A 20,381-nucleotide genomic window follows, 5' to 3' on the forward strand; every position below is an offset into this window, starting at 1 on the left:
CATCAATTTATGGATTAAAAAATTGGTGATAAATTTCCAAATATGTTTTTTCTTCGTATCCCATATCCATCTGCTTTTTTAAAGAAGTTAGCAAGGAACACATGGCTACATTAGGAATTGAGGTATTTGGAGGTTAAAAAAAAATATTTTTCTGAAAATTACTATTAAATGATGAAAAATAATTTAAAATATTATTTAATTATTTTAAAATTTTTGTAATTAAAATATATTAAACTTTTCTTAAGCATAACTTCAGTAAAAATATATGCAATAGAGAAATATCAAACAGAGGATGGTAGTGTAGAAGTTTTGGAATCCGTTAATGTGTTTGTATTGCTGTAGAGTATAAATAAGAGTTACATGATCAGGTTAGTTACATGATAAACGATAGCTACAGAGGTGATATACATAGGCTATCTAGATATACACAGGTTATTTATCTTGATTAGCTTTGGTGCAGGATCCTTATCCCTATCACGTCCCAGCAATTCGAGCGATGCCTGTCGAATTGTGAGTTTGTCCCGCAAGAGTGCACGCCTTGTCCGACTAACTACTTTAGTGAGAAGATCAACAATTTGATCAAGAGTAGAAATGTGCTGGACTTGTAACTCTTTCTTAGCACCTTTGTCTCGGACGAAGAGAAAATCTGACTTCAATGTGTTTCGTCGAAGCATAAAAGACTGGGTTAGCGGATAAATACGTTGCCCCATTGTTGTCGCACCAAAGAGTTCCAAAGTAGAGGTGGAAAGCCATACGAGGATTATGAAGACAGAACAACCAACCAACCAACTCAGGTAGATAGACTATAGCTAACTGAAGTAGAGGACCTCTCATTTCTCTGCCGGAGGTTGGGTGGTTTGCTGCCACCTCACCTCAAACTTGCAGAAATTTCTGGTAGGGTACAAGGATTCAGATACAGAAAAGTTTTACCTCTCACATGAAAGAAAACTATTTACAGTTTGGCGGATGACACAATTTGCCATGTCAACAGGTAACTAAAAGAAGCAGCAATTATTGACTATAGGAAGTGATGCACTGTAACAGACACCAAGCTTGCTTAATTCAATACAGTTCAAGAACTGTAGCCCTGAGCTTGAGAGCCTTAACAACAACAACAGGATGCTAAAATTTTAAACATTTTAGTGATAAATCTTTCAAAAATCAAAAGGGTTCAAGCAAGGCTCTGTTTCCTGTCCTGAAAACCCCTCAGAAGCCACCCCAAATTCCAGTGTTTGTTCATAAATTTGAACAAAAACTTTCAGTTTTGCTACAGTAAGCAGAACCAGGATACAGCTTTATCCTTATATATACCAAGTATAATAACTATTTTTATAATTTTCAGTAACTCATCTTATCACTCCCCTCTCTCTTAAGTAGATGAGATAAAGAGTAATTTAATCAAATTAATAAAAATTTTATTATAATTTAAATAATTTAATTACTTTTTTTAATCACCATATAAAAATTTTAATTCATAAATAAAAGTTGACGGAGAGCTAATTTTCTTATAAATATCAAATAAATCTGATAATGAAAATCCAATAACCAAAATTGAAAAAACTATCAAAACAAAGTTAAAAACAATAAAAAAAAAGCATATGATATGATAATTTTATATATTAAATAAAAATACTCCTGTAATTCAATAATCTGATATTAAAAAAATATAAAAATAATAAAAGAATTTAGTATGGTAGTAATATTATATCAACACTAAAATTGAAATATTTGGAATTTGAATTTTATATAAAATGTTTACATATTTTCGATTCATTGAAGAGAAAAATTAAAAAAAGAAATTGACTCACTAAAAAATATAGAATAATGCTTTGGTTGCTATTAAACTAAAATTATTTAAAACATTAATATTGCTCACTATTATTATTATTATTATTATTATTATTATTATTATTATTATTATTATTATTTAGTTTGTGAATTATCTTCTGCCGTTGTCACTGTGGTGGTGGCAGTAGCGGTTGATGATTCTCTGCCGTTTTCACTGTAGCAGTGCCGGCGTGGTGGCATTGATCGCCATTTTCATACCAAGTGCACAATTATCATGATTACTAGTTATGAAGTAATTTGCTCCAAAAGAAAGACGAATTCGATCATGTCCTGAACGAAAAACTATAGCCTTCTCAGTAATTGTGCATGTATCATGCCCTTGTTGATCCACCACGACCACATTATCCGATGATGCATCATAGATGAACACTGCATATACACAAGCCAAATCCTTCTTAAAAGCTTAAAATTAAATAAAAATTTGTATTAAAATTTAAAGAATTTTGAATTTGAAGTCTTTTTATTGAATATGATTGATACATACCAAGTATGTCACCAGCATACAACGTCTTTCCTTGAGGCCAAGCTTCCATGCTAACGATTGAAGTCCAACCCAAATCATCTCCAACAATGTAGGTAGCTGCTTGAATGGTCTTGAAACGAAGCAGGAGAAGCATGGGAAATAGCACTAAAATTGCAAGAAATTCACCTTTTCTTGCCATGACTATTTAAGTTCTTGAAAAGAAAAAGAAAACAACTTTTCCTATGAAAATTAAGCAACAATTATATTGAAATTGAGTATGGATTGATTATATCAATAGTTTGTGCTCTTAAATATTATCAACCAAAGGATTAATTGTGTCTCTCTTTCAGACTTGTTTTGTAGAAAGGAAAGTTGGAGAAAATTTAAGGAAAGTAAAATCTTTATGAAAAGCAAAATTATTATTATTATTTATAAATCTTTACTAAAGAAAAAGAAAAGGAAAAAAATGATTTTTTTCCCATATTTTGATAAAAAGAAGAGAAAAAGAGATTATTATATTTTTACTATTATGTCTATATTAAATAAAAGCTCTTTGAACATTTTCTATATAAATCTTCACAATTTTTTTTCTTTTTATTTTTTTTTCATACAAAACAGGAGAATTTGAATTTGAATTTTTAATTTTTTTCTTTTTAACAAAATAATGGATTTTTTTTCTCCTTCTATATGTATTAGATTGGAATCAAATCAAATAATTTTTTTTTTCCAATTGCAATTAATATATTGCCTAAATCAAATATTGTTTTGACATAGCAAGAAGCCATATCCCAAACAACACAGAGCCAAAAATCTAGAGGTGAGAAAAATACGTCTTAACCAAAGAATCTAATTAAATTTATTTGATTCGATTTGAGTTTTTTAATCGATTTAATCTCGATTAGTATTCATATCGACTTATTGTATTTGGAATTAATCCGAAGTACTCATCAACGGAATCAAATCTTGATTAATAAGAAAGGAGAGCTCGCATCGTTACCCACTAAGTTGATGCTATTAGATCATCTCATGATATTTTTTTTTTTATATTTTCACAAAGTAACCATTAGATTTTTATTACTCTATTCAATAAAAATATGCTAATGCTAACTTTCTTAGTCAGTCATATATATTATACATATTTAATGGAGACATCTTTTTCTCATCCTCTTCTATACTTTATTTTTTTATTCTTTTTCTTTCATGGGAAATTAAAGGATGAAGTTTAATTTATTAGCCAGGAGAATACATGAAGAACACATGAAGAATTCTGTAATTTAGATTCATATGAATGCATTTTTATTTTCTGAAAACCCCAAAACACTCTTTTATTTACGTGTTACTTGGGCTACATTCACTTTGCTAGTGTCAAGTACCCACAAGATTCATATATAGTTTGCGATTAATCTTCTGCCATTGTCACTGTAGTGGTGGCTGCAGCGGTTAATTTTCTGCTGTGACCGCCATTGTCATACCAAGTTGACAATCATTAGGATTGCCAGTCATGAAGTAATTTTCTCCGAAAACAAGATGAATTCGATCATGTCCTGATTCAAACACTTGAGAATTCGTAGTAATTGTGCATGAATTATACCCTACTTGATCCGTCACGACCACATTATACAATTGGTTATCATAGTTGAACACTGCGTATACACATAGCAAATCCTTCTTAAAACTTAAAAAAAAAAAAACGAAAATTTTCATTAATTTGTTAATGGGTTTAATAAAAAGAAAGTAAATTTGAAATCTTTTTTTTTTTTAATATTGATATAATATATTGATCCATACCGAGTATGTCACTAGCAAAAAACGTCTTTCCTTGAGGCCAAGTTCCCACGCTAGCGTTTGCAGTCCAACCCAGATCATCTCCAACAATGAAGGTATCTGCTTGAGTGGTATTGGAATGAAGCAGCAGAAGCATAGGAAATAGCACTAAAATTGCCTGAATTTCACCTTCTCTAGCCATGGCCATTTCTTGAAAAGAGAAAGAAATCTTTTTTTTTTTTTTCCTAGGAAAATTATATTGAAAATGGGTGTGGATTATATCAATAGTTTGTGCTGTTAAATACTAGCTAGTGGCCATAGGATAGTGAGATAGGGTGTGGATTATATGGTATCCCAAATACACGGAGGGTTTCCGTTCGATAGAAACGCGTGAGGGGGGAGGAGAGAAGACTTCCATACTTTTCTTTAATTTATTATTATTATTATTATATTCTTCAAATATCTACACCAAACTTCATAAAATAAAATAAAATAAATATAATTAAATAATTTAATAAAAAAATTATTATTTAATTACTGCTTTTAACGAAATTAATTATTTAATTATTATATTTTAAAAAATATATTATTTAATTAATATATTTACTTTTATCAAACTATTTAATCCATCAATACTTCTATTTAATCTATTTATTTTATTAAATTAATTAATTAATTCTTATATTTTGAAAATACTATTTTGAAAAACATATTTCTGTATAAAAATAAAAAATAAAAAAAATTACTCTGTTGTGTTTAAATAAATTTAACTTTAAAAAAATTATTCAAGTATTTTTATTCAATTCCCTAAAAATATTTCTATATTTTCTCTTCTATTGAAAAACAATTTTCCTATATTATCATCTTGATTAATTACTTGGAGATCTATGAAATTGATTAATCTTTATATGCATGCAAATAAAGAGAATAAGGGGGATGAGGGTGTCAATGCAAATAAGAAGAGACATGGAAATAAAAAAATAAAAAAAAGACAGTTTAGATATTAAAAAATAATGGAAGGGACTAAAAAGTTAACAAAATCAAATTACATTAACTAATGTGTATAATAAATAATTTTCTTTAATTTATTATTATTATTATATTCTTTAAAATATCTCCACCAAACCCAATAAAATAAAATAAATATAAGCAAATAATTTATTATTTAACGAATAATTTAATCAAAATACTTAATAAAATAACAATTTCAATTCCTTAAAATGCGGATATTAATTTAAATTTTTAAATTAACAATAAGATTAATTAAATAATACTAATATTATATATATAGATTTCAAGAACTTGGACACTGCTGCCTATATAGGATTATCTCATGTCCTAACTTATCCAAGCATGTTAAATTAGAATAATCGAGTAATGGATAGGGGTGTGCAGTTTTCGGTTTAAACCGAAAAACCGAACCGAACCGATTAATTCGGTTCAATTGGTTCGGTTTTAAAATTTAATCGGTTCGGTTCGGTTTATAATTTTGATAATTTCAGTTAATCGGTTCGGTTCGGTTGTTTTCATAAAAAAATAAAAAAAACCGAACCGAACCGAAATTATTAATATATATAGGAAATCAAAAAAAAATCGAATCAAACCGAATCAAACCGAACCGAACCTAAAGATTTTTGAGTTTTGATTTCTAATTTTTTTGTTTTTATGTTTTTATTATTTAGATTTAATGTTAAAAATATGAAATTTTATAAATTTCGGTTTGATCGGTTCAAAACCAAACCGAACCGAAATTTATCGGTTCGATTCGATTCGGTTCGGTTTTTAAAATTTTCGATTTTCGGTTTTCGGTTTTATCGGTTCGGTTCGGTTCCGAACCTATTGCACACCCCTAGTAATGGATAACCTGTAACTTCCAATTTTTATTTAAAATTTTTTACAAATTTTTTATTATGAATTCCAACTAAATTCATTTATAGAATTAAGCCCCTTCTTCTTTTTTCTTTTTTCTTTTTTTCTTTTTCCACTTTAATTTAATTAGTTTTTCCTTTCCTTTCTAGGAAAATAAATAGAAACGAGATTTTATTAATTAGGAGAACAGGATAGGATAGATCACAAAATGACCATCAATCCCTTTATATATAGTATGTGATTAATCTTCTACCTTTCTTACAGTAGTGGCAGTCAACGACGGAATCAAGAATTAGCATTAGGGAGAAAATCTTATAATTTTTTCCCGTTATAAAAAATAGTGGTCACTTTTAATTAGAATTAAACTAATAATATCTAAATTTTAAAAATTTATTTTGCATAAAATACATATAAATAATTTTAATTTTACCCATGATGTTAACTTATTAATTTTATTATCTTAAAATTTTTTCGTTTACAATTCAAATATATGCATAATTATAAAAGTAATAAATTAAAATTTTACAAAAAAAATTTAAAAGTTCACAATATATATATATATATATATATATATATATATATATATATATATATATATATATATATATATATATATATATATTACAAAAATAAATATGAGCTGTTAAAAATTAATAAAAATTTCCATCAAATTTTTCATCCATCTATATTAAATATCAAGTTTAATAAAAATTTTATAAATAAAATTATCAAAATTATGGAATAAAATGAAAAAAAAATAGAGAATAATAAAGAGAATAGATGAGAAAAAAATTAAGTTGAGCAATGGTAGAGAGCAATTATAATTCACCTTAATTATATGTTAAATGGATATAAGCAATTATAATTTGTTATTTTGATGGGCAAGTTATTTTGAATCATGAAATGGGCAAAGATGAAATTATAGAGAACAATTGGACTTAATATTTTAAAAAAAAAAAAAGTCTAATTTAGAAGGGGCAACATTATTCTTATCTGGGGGAGCAGAATTCATCCACCCAAAAATACCATTATAGGTGGGATTATTTTTTGGCTACGAAGGCAATGACCCCTACTGGCCCCTCTTCATTCTGACATTGGTGACAGTAGCAGATGATTTTCTGGCGGAGCGGTGGCTGGTGGCGTTTATCGCCATCTTCATACCTAGTTGACAATCTTCAGGATTACTAGTAATGAAGTAATTTGCTCCGAAAACAAGCATAATTTGATCATGTCCTGAATCAAAAACTTTAGCATTCGCAGTAAGTGTGCATGTATCATGCCCTTGTTGATCCACCACAACCACATTATATGAATCAGCTTCATAGTTGAACACTGCATATATATGTACATACAAATTAATTTATTAATGGGTATTTAGAAAAAAAAAAAGAATTTTAATTTGAAATCTTTTAAGTGAATGTTGTTAATTTTAATATAATTGATACATACCAAGTGTGTCACCAGCATAAAACTTCTTATTTTCAGCCCAACTTTCCATGCTTACTTCTGGACTCCAACCTAAATCATCTCCAACAGTGTAGGTAGCTGCTTGAGTAGTCTTGAAATGAAGCAGCAGAAGCATAAGAAATAGCACCAAAATTGCCAGAATTTCACCTTCTCTTGCCATGGCCATTTCTTGAAAAGAAGAAAGAGAACAACCTTTTTCCTATGAAAATTAAGCAAAAAAATTATACTGAAATTGGGTGTGGATTATGTCAATAGTTTGTGCTCTTAAATACTAGTGGCCAAAGGATTAATTGTGTCTCTCATTAATTACCTATTAAATTGGAATCCTATTAAATTGGAATCATATATGTGTTTTTGATACGGTGAATTTGATTTCCTAAAGAGAAGTCTCCCTCTCTCTCTCTCTCTCTATCTCTCTCTCTCTCTCTCTCTCTCTCATACATATATAAAATCCAACGTGTCAAAACCATCATATTTCCTAAAGAGAAGTCTCCCTCTCTCTCTCTCTCTCTCTCTCTCTCTCTCTCTCTCTCTCTCTCTCTCTCATACATATATAAAATCCAACGTGTCAAAACCATCATATTATACTATATTTTAGAGACTTTATTTTATGAAAATTTTAAAACATATATATATAATTTGTGTTTTATTCAATAAATAAAGCAATACAATTAATTTAGTTCAATGATATTAAAATAGCCTTAAATTCTTGAAATTTTGAATTTCAATTTTAATTGTAATCAAATAATTAAAAAAAATCATTTTATGAATATTTAAGACCTTTAAATTCAATAAACGATAATATCATATATACAATTTCAAATAATACACAATCACACAATTCCCTAAATTAGATTTATGAAAGATTATTATTTCATTAGAAGTAAAAAACAAAATCCCATAAAACTAAAGCCAATCCTCTAACTCATCCCAGTGAAATTCTTACCTAAATCGAATCCATCATGAACACACATAAATATGCAAGACCCATATATTTCATAGGTAAATTTACTATGCATCTTGTGTCTTAAATCCATAATAAACTAAGCTTAAGTGAGAAAAATCCATCCAACTTATTCTTTTTCTCCATTTTATTTCACAACATTATATCTATATATTTGGGCAGCCTAGTGAGAAGCCACACCAACCCACCCACAAAATCAAGTCACACACCACCACAAAGACACATTGATCAGTAACTTTTCTAACACCAAAACCTATCATTACATATAGAAAGTGATATACATAGGCTATCTAGATATACACAAGTTATTTATCTTGATTAGCTTTAACTCGAGCAATGCCGGTCGAATTGTGAATTTGTCCCGCAAGAGTGCATGCCTTGTCCGACTAACTGCTTTACTGAGAAGATCAACAATTTGATCAAGAGTAGAAATGTGCTGGACTTGTAACTCTTTCTTAGCAACTTTGTCTTGGACGAAGAGAAAATCTAACTTCATTGTGTTTCGTCTGAGCATAAAAGACTGGGTTAGCGGATAAATACATTGCCCCATTATTGTCGCACCAAAGAGTACCAAAGTAGAGGTGGAAAGCCATACCAGGATTATGAAGACAGAACAACCAACCAACTCAGGCAGATAGACTATAGCTAACTAAAGTAGAGGACCTCTCATTTCTCTGTCGGAAGTTGGGTGGTTTCCTGCCACCTTACCTCAAACTCAACTCAACTAAGCCTTTATCCCAAAAATTTATTAGGGTCCGTTATATAGATTCTCTTTCTTCACTCTAAACGATTTTGGGTTAAATTCTCTAAAATGTGTAATACTTCTAGGTCATATTGTACTACTCTCCTCCAAGTCAATTTAGGTCTACCCCTTCTTTTCTTTCCATCCTCTGACCCAATGTGCTCACTGGAGCCTCCGTATGCCTACACTTCACATGACCAAACCACCTTAATCTCCCTTTTCTCAACTTATCCTCAATTGGCACCACTCCTATCTTTTCTCTAATACTCTCATTATCGACTTTATCTAGTCTATTATGACCACTTATCCACCTTAACATTCTCATCTCTGTAACTCTTATCTTAGACACATACGACTCCTTCATTGCTCAATACTCACTATCATATGACATGGCCAGTCGTATGGCTGTACGATAAAATTTTTCTTTCAACTTATTAGGAATCTTGCGATCACATAAAACTCTCATGGCACGTCTCCACTTCAACCATCCGGCTTTAGTGCTATGACAGACATCCTCCATCTACTTAAAGGATTGAGACAAGATATTTAAAGTGATTACTTTGGGACAATACCACTCTATCCAAACTAACTCCTTCCCTATCACCAGTTCGCCCTTCACTGAACTGGCAATGCATGTATTCTATCTTCGTTCTACTTAACTTAAAGCCCTTTAACTCTAGAGTACTTCTCCAAAGCTCTAGCTTTCTATTGACTCCTTCTCACGTCTCATCTATTAGAACTATATCATCTGCAAACATCATGCACCAAGGAATACTCTCTTGTATATGTTTCGTCAATTCATCTAGAACTAATGTAAAAAGGTAAGGGCCTACAGCTGAACCTTGGTATAATTCAATTGAGATAGAAAAATCTCTTGTATCCTCTCCCACTGTGCGCACAATATACATATCTTTTAACACTTGTAAACCTTGGTGTAATCCAATTGAGATAGAAAAATATTTTGTATCCTCTCCCATTGTGTGCACAATATACATATCTTTCAACACTTGTATGCACCTAATAGATACTCTCTTTTTGTTCTAACACTCTCCATAAGACATCTCTTAGAACACTATCATAAGCCTTCTGTTTGCCTGGTTTTACAACCCCGCAGGTACACAGATCGCTAACAAGTAATAAAGTGATAAGTAGAGTATCGTTCCCACAAGAATTTTTTTGTTTAGCAAGTACCAATCTACACAGTAATTTTGACTGTCTAGGCTTTTGAATGTTTAGGGAGTAAGGTTGTTAACTCTAAACACTAGAATGGTAAACTTAAAATGAAGTAATCTATTTTTGGAACAATTCTGGAGTTAAGATTTCATACTTGAATCTTATTAGGGATGTTATCTCGTTTATTTACTGAATTGAGGATCATTTTTCTTGATGGAAATTAGCCCTAAGTTATCCTAAATCCTCTCTCAAGGCATCTAGGGTGTATTTTATTTAACTCAAACCCTACTTTCGTGGTGATCAAATTAATTAAAATCCTTTAAGAGCTTTGACCAATTTTTAGGTTCCACAAAGGTATCAGCCTAGGTCAAGGTCAAAATTCCTAGGTTCAAGATCTTGATTTTCTAATGTTAATCTTCACCTTTTGGTCCTTCAATCAACATCTACAATCATGTCTAAGTGGGTACCGTCACATAGCATGCATTAGGATCACCAGAAATCAAATCAAGAAACGAATCTCAAATCTAGTAAATAAAACTTAATGTTCATCCATAATAATAATTACAAGCATTACTCTCCTAAATCCAGAATAAGGAAACTACTCACTCATGGTGAGTTCAACAAACATCATGATTAAAGGTAAAAATAGTAAAAAGAAAACCATGTAAAGAAATAAAGCAATAGAAATCTGTCTAGGGAGATGAAACGAAGAAACCGAAGATAGTTTGCAGCTTTGATCTTGTGGAACTTCAGCTGGAGAACTTCTTTTTGTAGCGATGCGGAGCCCGACAGCTGCAGCCTTCAGTAGCTCTCCCTGCGACAGTTGTCTTTTTCCAACCCCTTCTTTTGACGTTTTCTTTTCTATTTATATTGGTTGCTCTAGGGTTAGGTTGCTCTAAGTCCAAAAGGCCTTAGGAGTCTCGTTTTTATCCGAAAACAGGAGGGAAATTCGAGTTATAAAAATGGCTGCATCATAGTACACGGCCCGTGTGTCACTACACGGGTCCGTAAAGTAGGGCCGTGTAACTTGCTGGAGGAGAATCGCGTGGTCTTGTTTTGGCACAGAAAGTTACACGAGTTTGTGCCAACTACACGGCCCTGATCACACGGGCCATGTACTGTTGTTCCCATAAGTTTCTTCAAGCTTGCGTTCGGTCAGAGACTTACACGGGTCCCTGCAGATCACACGGGTCTCGCTACACGACCCATGTACTTGTGTTTCTCATCGATTCTCTTGATTTTCTTCTGGCAGAGATTTTCACGGGTCTGGGCTTGGTTTACACGACCCGTGTACTTTGCATCAGTAGTAATTCTCTGTCTCTTGACTCCTCCAAGCTTTTCTTGCACTCCTATACTTCTGTAGCTTTATCCAAACACCTGAAATGATGTAGAAAACATAGAGTTAAGGTTTTTACGATAGAAATTACAAAAACTAATGAAATCAACTATTATGTATGAAAATGCCTGCCTAAATGCTATGAAATAGAATGCAAAGGTGCTTAAAAACATCTATATAATTCAAGTGTATCAAATACCCCCAAACTCAAACTTTTGCTTGTCCTCAAGCAAAGCAAAACTCTATTTTAAAACACATTTTTGGGGATAGTTAGAAATACAACCATCAATTTAATAAGCATAGAATTGAACTCCTCCAACTTTCATACCAATTTCCCTCTTTTAAGGCATAAGGGTTCTAACAACTGCCTATTTGGAACTTTACCTCGTTTTATAGTGTTTTGACTAATTATTCCTCTATACATGACCATTAATAAGCCACAATCAACCTAATTTATTGGGATAGAATTAAGAAACACTAACTCTCCCAAATCTGCCTCTTGAGATAAAGTATTTCAATTCCAACTCCATAGGCATATCTCAATTTCCTATCTCCACTAGTGTAACATGTGCTTTTTTCCAAAAGATAAAAAGGTCTTTAAAAGGGTTGTAATGGGGCTAAAGGGATAATGACTTGGTTGCCAATGAAAGGTTTTTAAAGAATGCAAATATAAGGATAGCATGTATGCATAAAATCCAAGTATTCTGAGTTCGTTTCTACATATTTTGTGTGGAGAGAAAAGGCTTTTGGCTTTTTATATTGCCAAGCATGCTTCCATGATACTTATCTTGGGACTTCTGTTCTTTTTCCTTTTTGTCCTCTCCCCCAAACTCATTGCTTTTGCTGGGTTGGAAAGGCAAATTTTTCTTTGGTTTCAATTGCACACTCGCATTCTTTCTTGAGTTCCACATCCTCTCTTCATTTTCTTTATGCATTTTGCTTTCTCAAAAGGGTATGGTAGGTGTTTAAGTTAGGGGCTAGGTGAATAACATGGGTAAGTAATAAATTTTAAGGGATGAACATAGGCTTCAAGTTGCCTGCAAGGGATATACATTTTAATTAGGGGTGGTTAAGGCTTAGTAAGGCTGTATCAATGAATGCCTTAATCATTTCTTCATCAAGCATATGCTAGGATTTCGCCTTGATAGGTCCAAGAGATATGTTCTAGAGCTAGTGAGGCAATTTTTAAGTTTGCTTGTGTTCCAAAATTTGTTCTCCTAATTTTACTAGTTCAATGTGATAAATTAATAGTTATAAAGAGGTTTCACTAGTCTAGTTCCATAAAAGAGATTAGTTTCTTCACAAACAACATGTTAAAATCCATTTTTGCCCATCTAGATACGTTCATTCCTCTATCCCATGAAGTCCAATTATTAGCTTACTAAAATTTTGGTTATAGTGCTAAGTTTCACAATTTACAATCCAAAAATTTTCAAAAATTCTCAAAAATTTTGATACACAAGAATAATGTAGCTGAATTTAAACAATGCAATGATATGCATGTAATGATATGCAAGGGCAAATGTATCCTCCTCCCCCCCCCCCCTCCCCCCCCCCAAAACTCAAACCAGACATTGTCCTCAGTGTCAATATAATGTGCAAAATCAGAGCAAATGTACAAAAATTTAAGGAAGCATATTATTTATTAAGCATGGAAAATTTTTGAACATAAAGCAAATAAAGAGACCTATGGTTGCAAGTTAGGACTAGGGCATGTAATATATTACAATAAAAATTCTATCCTATAGTCCTAGCTCTAAAAGGCCTCTGATGATGATGATGGTGATGTTGGTGATCCTTGCTCCTCTTCCTCCTCATCCTCCTCATTCAACTTGTCCATTAGTATGTCCAGCTTGTTAGGTGAGGATTCTCCTCTTTGCCTTGAAGAAGAGCCGATCCTTCTTGCAGATCTCTTTGCAGGAGCCATGGATGTGTTTTTGGGAAAGAGAAGAGTAGGATTTTGATGAAGGGAGATGAGATTTGAGAGGTTTTTATAGGCTAGGAAGGGAGTAGATGAAGGGTTTTGTGTTTATGAAGGGTTTTAATGCTACGGGTGCATTTAAAGAGCCGTTAGGACTCTTCGTTTCACACGTTTGGTACCCCAGGAGTCGCGTCTGCGACGAAATACACATGTCATGTATCACTACACAGGTCCCAACAAGTAGGGCCATGTAAATTTCTACCTGAAATTTTCGAAATCTGTCGTAGTGCACGGCCCATGTAAATCAGCTCTGGGACCCGTGTAACTTCCTGTTTCTCGGGTTACTTTACTGGATATGTTACACGGCCTGCGTAAATTGGGATGTGGACCCATGTAATTTTCTATCTCTCGAAGGGTCGAGATTGCATGAAATTTATGGATATCCAAAAAGTTGCACGGGGCGTGTAACACCGTACACGACCCGTGTAATTTTCTGGTTTTTCAAATCTTTGGCAAATGAAAAATTTTATCATTATGACACATGAAATGGATGCAAAGATTAACAATAGAGTTACTTCCCTGGTTTTGTTCAATTTTCCCTTTTGTGATTTTGACTTGGTGATTTTCTTCCTCTCTTGATCTCTATTCCCCTTTTCAAAAATCCTACAAAATGAAATGCTAATGAGTACAAAACAAAAATTCAATATTGAAGAAAAAGAAAAGAAGAGTTCAGAAAAATTTTGGGTTGCCTACCAAAAAGCGCTTGTTTATAGTCTTTAGCTGGACTTTTCTTGTTTATGGTTTGTCAGTAGGAGGATTGAGAGTGCAATTTACTCCTATTTCTATGGGTTCTCCCTAAAAGTAAGGCTTCAACCTCTGCCCATAGACCTTGAATGCACCTGAGGTTTCGCTCCATACCTCTACTACTCCATGTGGGAAGACTTGGGTGACCTTGAAAGGTCCGGACCATCTTGATTTCAGCATTCCCGGAAAGAGCTTCAATCGAGAGTTGAATAAGAGGACAAGATCTCCTTCTTTTATCTCTTTCCTTGCTATGCGCCTGCCGTGCCATCTTTTGGTTTTATCCTTGAAGATTTTGGCATTTTCGTATGCATCCTGTCAGATTTCTTCCAACTCGTTCAGTTGTAAGACCCTTTTCTCACCAGTAGCTTTGAGGTCGAAGTTTAAGATCTGAATTGCCCAGTAAGCTTTATGCTTAAGTTCAACAAGGAGATGACATGATTTTTCATAAACCAGACGGAAGGGTGTTGTGCCAATTGGGGTTTTATATGCAGTGCGGTATGCCCAAAGTGCATCATCTAGCTTTATGCACCAGTCCTTCTTGGATCTGTTCACAGTTTTCTCCAGAATCTGCTTCAGTTCCCTGTTTGAGATTTCCACTTGATCGCTTGTTTGAGGATAGTAAGGTGTGGCCACTTTGTGAGTCACTCCATATTTTTTTAGTAGTGTTTCGAATTGTTGGTTGCAGAAGTGACTTCCTCCATCACTGATTATTGCTCGTGGTGTTTCAAATCTTGTAAAAATGTTTTTCTTAAGGAACCTTGTGACTACTTTAGCATCGTTGGTTGGTGTCGCAATTGCTTCTACCCATTTTGATACATAATCAACTCCAACCAGAATATACTTGTTTCCATGGGAAGAGGGAAATGGGCCCATGAAGTCTATTCCCCATACATCAAACAATTCTATTTCAAGTATACCATGCAGTGGCATTTCATTCCTTCTTGAGCTGTTACCTGTTCTTTGGCATTGATCATAACCTAGCATAAAGGATCTTATATCCTTAAACAAATGTGGCCAGTAAAACCCTGCTTGTAAAATTTTTGCTGCAATTTTTGAGGTGCCGAAATGTCCTCCATATAGTGATGAATGACAGTGAAAAATGACACTTTCCATATCTTCCTCTAGTATGCATCTTCTTATCAGCCCATCATTTCATCTCTTGTATAGTAGAGGTTCCTCCCATAAGTAATATCTCACATCATGTAGGAATTTCTTCCTTTGCTGATAAGTCATGTTTGGAGGCAGTATCCTGCATACAAGAAAGTTAACAAAATCAGCGTACCATGGAGCCTTGGAGAATGCAAGTAATTGCTCATCAGGAAATGAATCATCGATTGGCAAATCTTCGAAGTCCTCCATGTACTCTAATTTTAGTATGAAAAGATGGTCAGCTATTATATTTTTAGATCCCTTTTTGTCCTTTATTTCAAGGTCAAATTCTTGTAGGAGTAGGATCCATCGAATCAGCCTTAGTTTTGCTTCCTTCTTGTTCAAAAAGTATCAGATTATAGCATGATTTATAAATACAATAACTTTTGACCTAATGAGGTAAGATCTGAACTTGTCCATTGTAAATACCACTGCTAGGAATTTCTTTTCTGTGGTGGCATAATTGATTTGCGCATTATCTAATGTCTTGCTAGCATAATAAATAGCATGGAGCTTTTTATCCTTTCTTTGCCCGAGCACTGCTCCAACTGCAAAGTCGCTCGCGTCGCACATAACCTCGAATGGTAGTTCCCAATTCGGTGGCTGCATTATTGGTGCTGATATCAGGGCTTCTTTTATCTTGTTAAAGGAAACAAGGCAATTTTCATCAAAATCAAAGGGAACATCTTGGCTTAACAAGTTAGTAAGTGGCTTAGCTATTTTGGAAAAGTCCTTGATAAATCTTCTGTAGAATCCTGCATGTCCCAAAAAGCTTCGCACTCCTTTGACCGATGTTGGTGGTGGCATGTTTTCAATGATCTCAATTTTTGCCTTATCTACTTCAATTCCTTTTTCTGATATCAAATGTCCCAGAACTATACCTTCCCTTACCATAAAGTGGCATTTTTCCCAATTTAGGACCAGGTTTGATTCTTCACATCTTTGCAACACCTTAAATAAATTAGCTAGACAATCATCAAAAGTAGTTCCATAAATAGAAAAATCATCCATAAAAATTTCCATGATATCTTCAATATAATCAGAAAAGATAGCCATCATGCATCTTTGAAAGGTAGCAGGGGCATTACAAAGACCAAAAGGCATTCTCCTATATGCAAATGTTCCATAGGGACAAGTGAATGTTGTCTTTTCTTGATCTTCTGGGTGAATAGGAATTTGAAAGAATTCCAAATACCCATATAGATAATAGAAATAGGAGTGTTTTGCCAATCTTTCTAACATTTGGTCAATGAAGGAGAGAGGAAAATGGTCTTTTCTGGTGGCACTGTTCAATTTTCTATAGTCTATGCACATTCGCCAACCAGTGACTACTCTAGTAGGGATTAGTTCATTGCTTGCATTTTGGATAACAGTTGTCCCACCTTTCTTAGGAACTACATGTACTGGACTAACCCATTTGCTATCAGAGATTGGGTATATGATACCTGCATCTAGAAGTTTTAAAATTTCTTTCTTGACTACCTCTTTCATATTTGGGTTAAGTCTTCTTTGGTGTTTGATTGTGGGTTTACTGTTTTCTTCCATAGGTATCCTATGCATGCAAATCGAAGGGTTGATTCCCTTCAGGTCTTCTATCTTATACCCTATGGCTTGCTATGTATCCTAAGTTCTCTTAGCAATTTTTTCTCTTCTAGCTTAGACAGGCTAGCATTGATTATAACAGGATATTTAGAATTTGAGTCCAGAAATGCATACCTTAGTGAGGACGGGAGAGGTTTAAGCTCTACCTGTTTGGCGTTTTCTTGGAGCTTACCTTCGGTGTGTTCCTCCTTCAAATCCTCCATCTCGGAAGCGTTAGCTAATGGTAGGGGTGGGTGAGCTGCTAACTATTGTGCACAGGCTGCTATTTCTGTATTTTCATCATCCACAGTGTGGTTGTGCACAATACATGCTTCAAGAGAATCTTTAGGATGTGTCTCCTGAAATTCCTTTTCAACATGTTTGTTAATTGTGTCGACTTTGAAGCATTTATTAGATTCAAATTTGTATTTCATTGTGTTGAACAAGTTGAACTCCACTTCTTCTTCTCCTACTTTGAGAGTTAGTCGCCCATTTTTGACATCTATGATAGCTCCGGCAGTTGCCAAGAATGGTCTTCCCAAGATGATAGGAATTTTAACATCTTCTTTCAAATCAAGCACAACAAAATTCACTGGAATGAAGAATTTGCCCACTTTGATCGGAATGTTCTCCAGTATTCCTACAGGAAATTTAACAGAGCGATCAGTCAATTGCAATGAGATTGTTGTTGGTTTCAGTTTTCCTATCTCCAGCTTTTTGGATATTGATAGAGGCATTAAACTGACGCTTGCCCCAAGATCACAGAGGGCCTTGTCTATTTTCTTGTCACCAATGAGGCAAGGTATGGAGAAGCTTCCTGGATCTTTCAACTTTGGAGGCAATTTGTTTTGTAATATGGCACTGCATTCCTCTGTTAGAGCTACTGTTCCATAGTCTTCTAGCTTTCTCTTCTTTGACAGAATTTCATTAAGAAATTTGGCATAGGACGGATCTCGAGAAACTTGATGAAGGGGATGTTGATGTAGAGCTTTTGTAAAACTTCCAAAAACTTCCCAAACTGCTTATCCAATTTGGCTTTCTGAAATCTCTGAGGAAAAGGTAGAGGAGGCTGGTATGGTTCTAGTAATTTCTTTGTCTTCCTTTCTTCTTCTTCCTGATCTTTCTTAGCTTCTTCCTCCTTTTTCTCTGCTTGGTCTTTAGATTTTTCTATGGTTCCCTCTGTCGGTTCTACCTCTGGATGCACCAGAGTTCTCCCACTCAGTGTAACTGCCTTACAATGCTCCCTTGGGTTCATTTCTGGTTGGCTAGGTAGTTTGCCAGCAGCCTTACTTGAAGAGCTTGCTTATTGAGCGATCTGATTCTCTAGCATCTTGTTGTGAGTAGCTAGTTGGTCCACTCTGGAAGTCAACTGTTTAATAAATTCAGTTTGTTCTTATTGAGCTGCTAGGAACCCTTCCATCATGGTTTCCATAGCCATTTTCAGTTTAGGTTATTGAGGTTGGAGAGGTAGTGATGACTGTGCAAAGTTTTGACCTCTGTTCTGAAATCCAGGGGGTGCTAGTGGTTTGTACCCTTGTTGCTTGTTTATTGGCTGGTTCTGCTGATTGGACCATGAGAAATTTGGGTGGTTCCTCCATCCAGGGTTGTAAGTATTTGAATATGGATTGTTGGACTGCCTCTAGTTGAAGTTTCCTCTGTTATTCACATAGTTCATCTGTTCTGAGGAGGGTTCATTGAAATTGTTGTATTCTGAATTCAAGTATCCCCCTCCATAGCCGTCTTCATGATGACTGTTTGTACTAACTGCGTTGGCTTGCATCTTCTCAAGTTTCCTTGTGAGCTGATCAAATTGAGCATTTATCATGCTTAGGGCATCTACTTTTAGTACACCTGTAGTTTTCCTTGCATTTCCTCTTTCATTCAACCACTCATAGTTATGGTATACCACCCTTTCTAGAAGTTCAAGTGCTTGTGGCACTGTTTTCTCCATTAGATCACCTTTTGCAGCTGAATCAACTGTGCTCCTTATAGAGGGTAGTAACCTATTATAGAAGTTTTGCACTAATAGCCAATCTTCTATACCATGGTGTGGACATTCTCTTTGCAGGTCTTTATATCTTTCCCATGCGTCATATAGTGATTCTCCCTCCTTTTGTCTGAAGGTGTTGAGTTCAAGCCTTAGTTTTGTTGTTTTTACAGGTGGAAAGTACCTTGCTAGAAAAGCTTGAGAGAGATTCTCCCAATTAGTGAACGTTCCAGCTAGTTGAGAAAGTAACCACTTCCTTGCTCTGTCCCGGAGGGAGAATGGGAATGCTCTGAGTCTTATTGCTTGATCAGACACTCCATTCATCTTGAATGTATCACATAGGGCGAGAAAGCACTAGAGGTGATAGTGTGGGTCTTCTGTGGGCGAACCTGCAAACTGGGTTTGTTGAATCATTTTGAGCCATGCTGGTTTTAATTCAAAGTTGTTGGCTTCCACTGTGGGTCTAGTGACGCTAGGCTAAAATCCTTGGACAGATGGAGCTCTGTAATCTCTTAAGCATCTTGGTCTGTCATTATTATCACCCATGGTTGGAAATTCAGGATCTCCTTGACTGTGCTCTTGATGTTTCCTTTCTCTCCTGATGGCTTTCAGAGTTCTGTCTATTTCCGGATCACAGTCCAATATTTCTTCTTCTGGCCTTGTTCTGGTCACATACCTGATCGAGAACTTGAGAGAAAAGAAGAAAAATGTAACCAGTAAAATAAAATTATATAATAAATATAATTGCCTAAATCAGCTAAATTGCCTATCGCTTGATATTACTAAAGCCAAAGCAATCTCCGGCAACGGCACCAAAAACTTGTTTGTCTGGTTTTACAACCCCGCAAGTGCACGGATCGCTAACAAGTAATAAAGTGATAAGTAGAGTATCGTTCCCACGAGGATTTTTGGTTTAGCAAGTACCAATTACACAACAATTTTGACTGTCTAGGCTTTCGAATGTTTAGGGAGTAAGGTTATTAACTCTAAACACTAGAATGGTAAACTTGAAATGAAGTAATCTATTTTTGGAACAATTCTGGAGTTAAGATTTCACACTTGAATCTTATTAGGGATGTTATCTCATTTATTTACTGAATTGAGGATCGTTTTCCTTGATGGAAATTAGCCCTAAGTTATCCTAAATCCTCTCTCAAGGCATCTAGGGTGTATTTTAATTAACTCAAACCCTACTTTCGTAGTGATCAAATTAATTAAAATCCTTTAAGATCTTTGACCAATTTTTAGGTTCCACAAAGGTATCAGCCTATGTCTAGGTCAGAATTCCTAGGTTCAAGATCTTGATTTTCTAA

General features: G+C 34.1%; 3 protein-coding genes and 1 non-coding gene across 4 annotated transcripts; 1 reads left to right on the forward strand and 3 right to left on the reverse strand.

Moving 5' to 3' along the window:
- Positions 1-1,999: 1,999 nt before the first annotated feature.
- Positions 2,000-2,510, reverse strand: LOC110632558 (early nodulin-like protein 22). The gene is made up of 2 exons (XM_021780821.2): positions 2,333-2,510; positions 2,000-2,217 (listed from the first exon to the last, which is right to left on the reverse strand). The coding sequence occupies exons 1-2, from the start codon at positions 2,508-2,510 to the stop codon at positions 2,000-2,002; spliced, it is 396 nt and encodes a 131-aa protein (XP_021636513.2).
- Positions 2,511-3,514: 1,004 nt separating this feature from the next.
- On the reverse strand, positions 3,515-4,334 carry LOC110632544 (basic blue protein-like). The gene is made up of 2 exons (XM_021780808.2): positions 4,100-4,334; positions 3,515-3,954 (listed from the first exon to the last, which is right to left on the reverse strand). The coding sequence occupies exons 1-2, from the start codon at positions 4,281-4,283 to the stop codon at positions 3,752-3,754; spliced, it is 387 nt and encodes a 128-aa protein (XP_021636500.2). The 5' UTR covers positions 4,284-4,334; the 3' UTR covers positions 3,515-3,751.
- A 2,565-nt stretch (positions 4,335-6,899) lies between these two features.
- LOC131173452 (basic blue protein-like) lies at positions 6,900-7,577 on the reverse strand. The gene is made up of 2 exons (XM_058135818.1): positions 7,394-7,577; positions 6,900-7,276 (listed from the first exon to the last, which is right to left on the reverse strand). Exons 1-2 carry the CDS (start codon positions 7,575-7,577, stop codon positions 7,014-7,016), a joined length of 447 nt encoding a protein of 148 aa, XP_057991801.1. The 3' UTR covers positions 6,900-7,013.
- Positions 7,578-19,120: 11,543 nt separating this feature from the next.
- On the forward strand, positions 19,121-19,227 carry LOC131173716 (small nucleolar RNA R71). Its single transcript, XR_009144029.1, has one exon. It is a non-coding gene; the product is annotated as a small nucleolar RNA R71 (small nucleolar RNA).
- Positions 19,228-20,381: the final 1,154 nt, after the last annotated feature.

This window comes from Hevea brasiliensis, chromosome 14 (genome assembly GCF_030052815.1).
Source record: "Hevea brasiliensis isolate MT/VB/25A 57/8 chromosome 14, ASM3005281v1, whole genome shotgun sequence".
NCBI classification, from domain to species: Eukaryota; Viridiplantae; Streptophyta; class Magnoliopsida; order Malpighiales; family Euphorbiaceae; genus Hevea; species Hevea brasiliensis.

Bases quoted from the DNA above. Each gene is read 5' to 3' on its own strand.
- LOC110632558 (XM_021780821.2), bottom strand. From the start codon at position 2,510: ATGGCAAGAAAAGGTGAATTTCTTGCAATTTTAGTGCTATTTCCCATG. The intron at 2,218-2,332 runs GTATGTATCAAT...GTGTATATGCAG, and splicing joins GTATGCTGGTGACATACTTG to TGTTCATCTATGATGCATCA.
- LOC110632544 (XM_021780808.2), bottom strand. From the start codon at position 4,283: ATGGCCATGGCTAGAGAAGGTGAAATTCAGGCAATTTTAGTGCTATTT. The intron at 3,955-4,099 runs GTATGGATCAAT...GTGTATACGCAG, and splicing joins TTTTGCTAGTGACATACTCG to TGTTCAACTATGATAACCAA.
- LOC131173452 (XM_058135818.1), bottom strand. From the start codon at position 7,577: ATGGCCATGGCAAGAGAAGGTGAAATTCTGGCAATTTTGGTGCTATTT. The intron at 7,277-7,393 runs GTATGTATCAAT...ATATATATGCAG, and splicing joins TTATGCTGGTGACACACTTG to TGTTCAACTATGAAGCTGAT.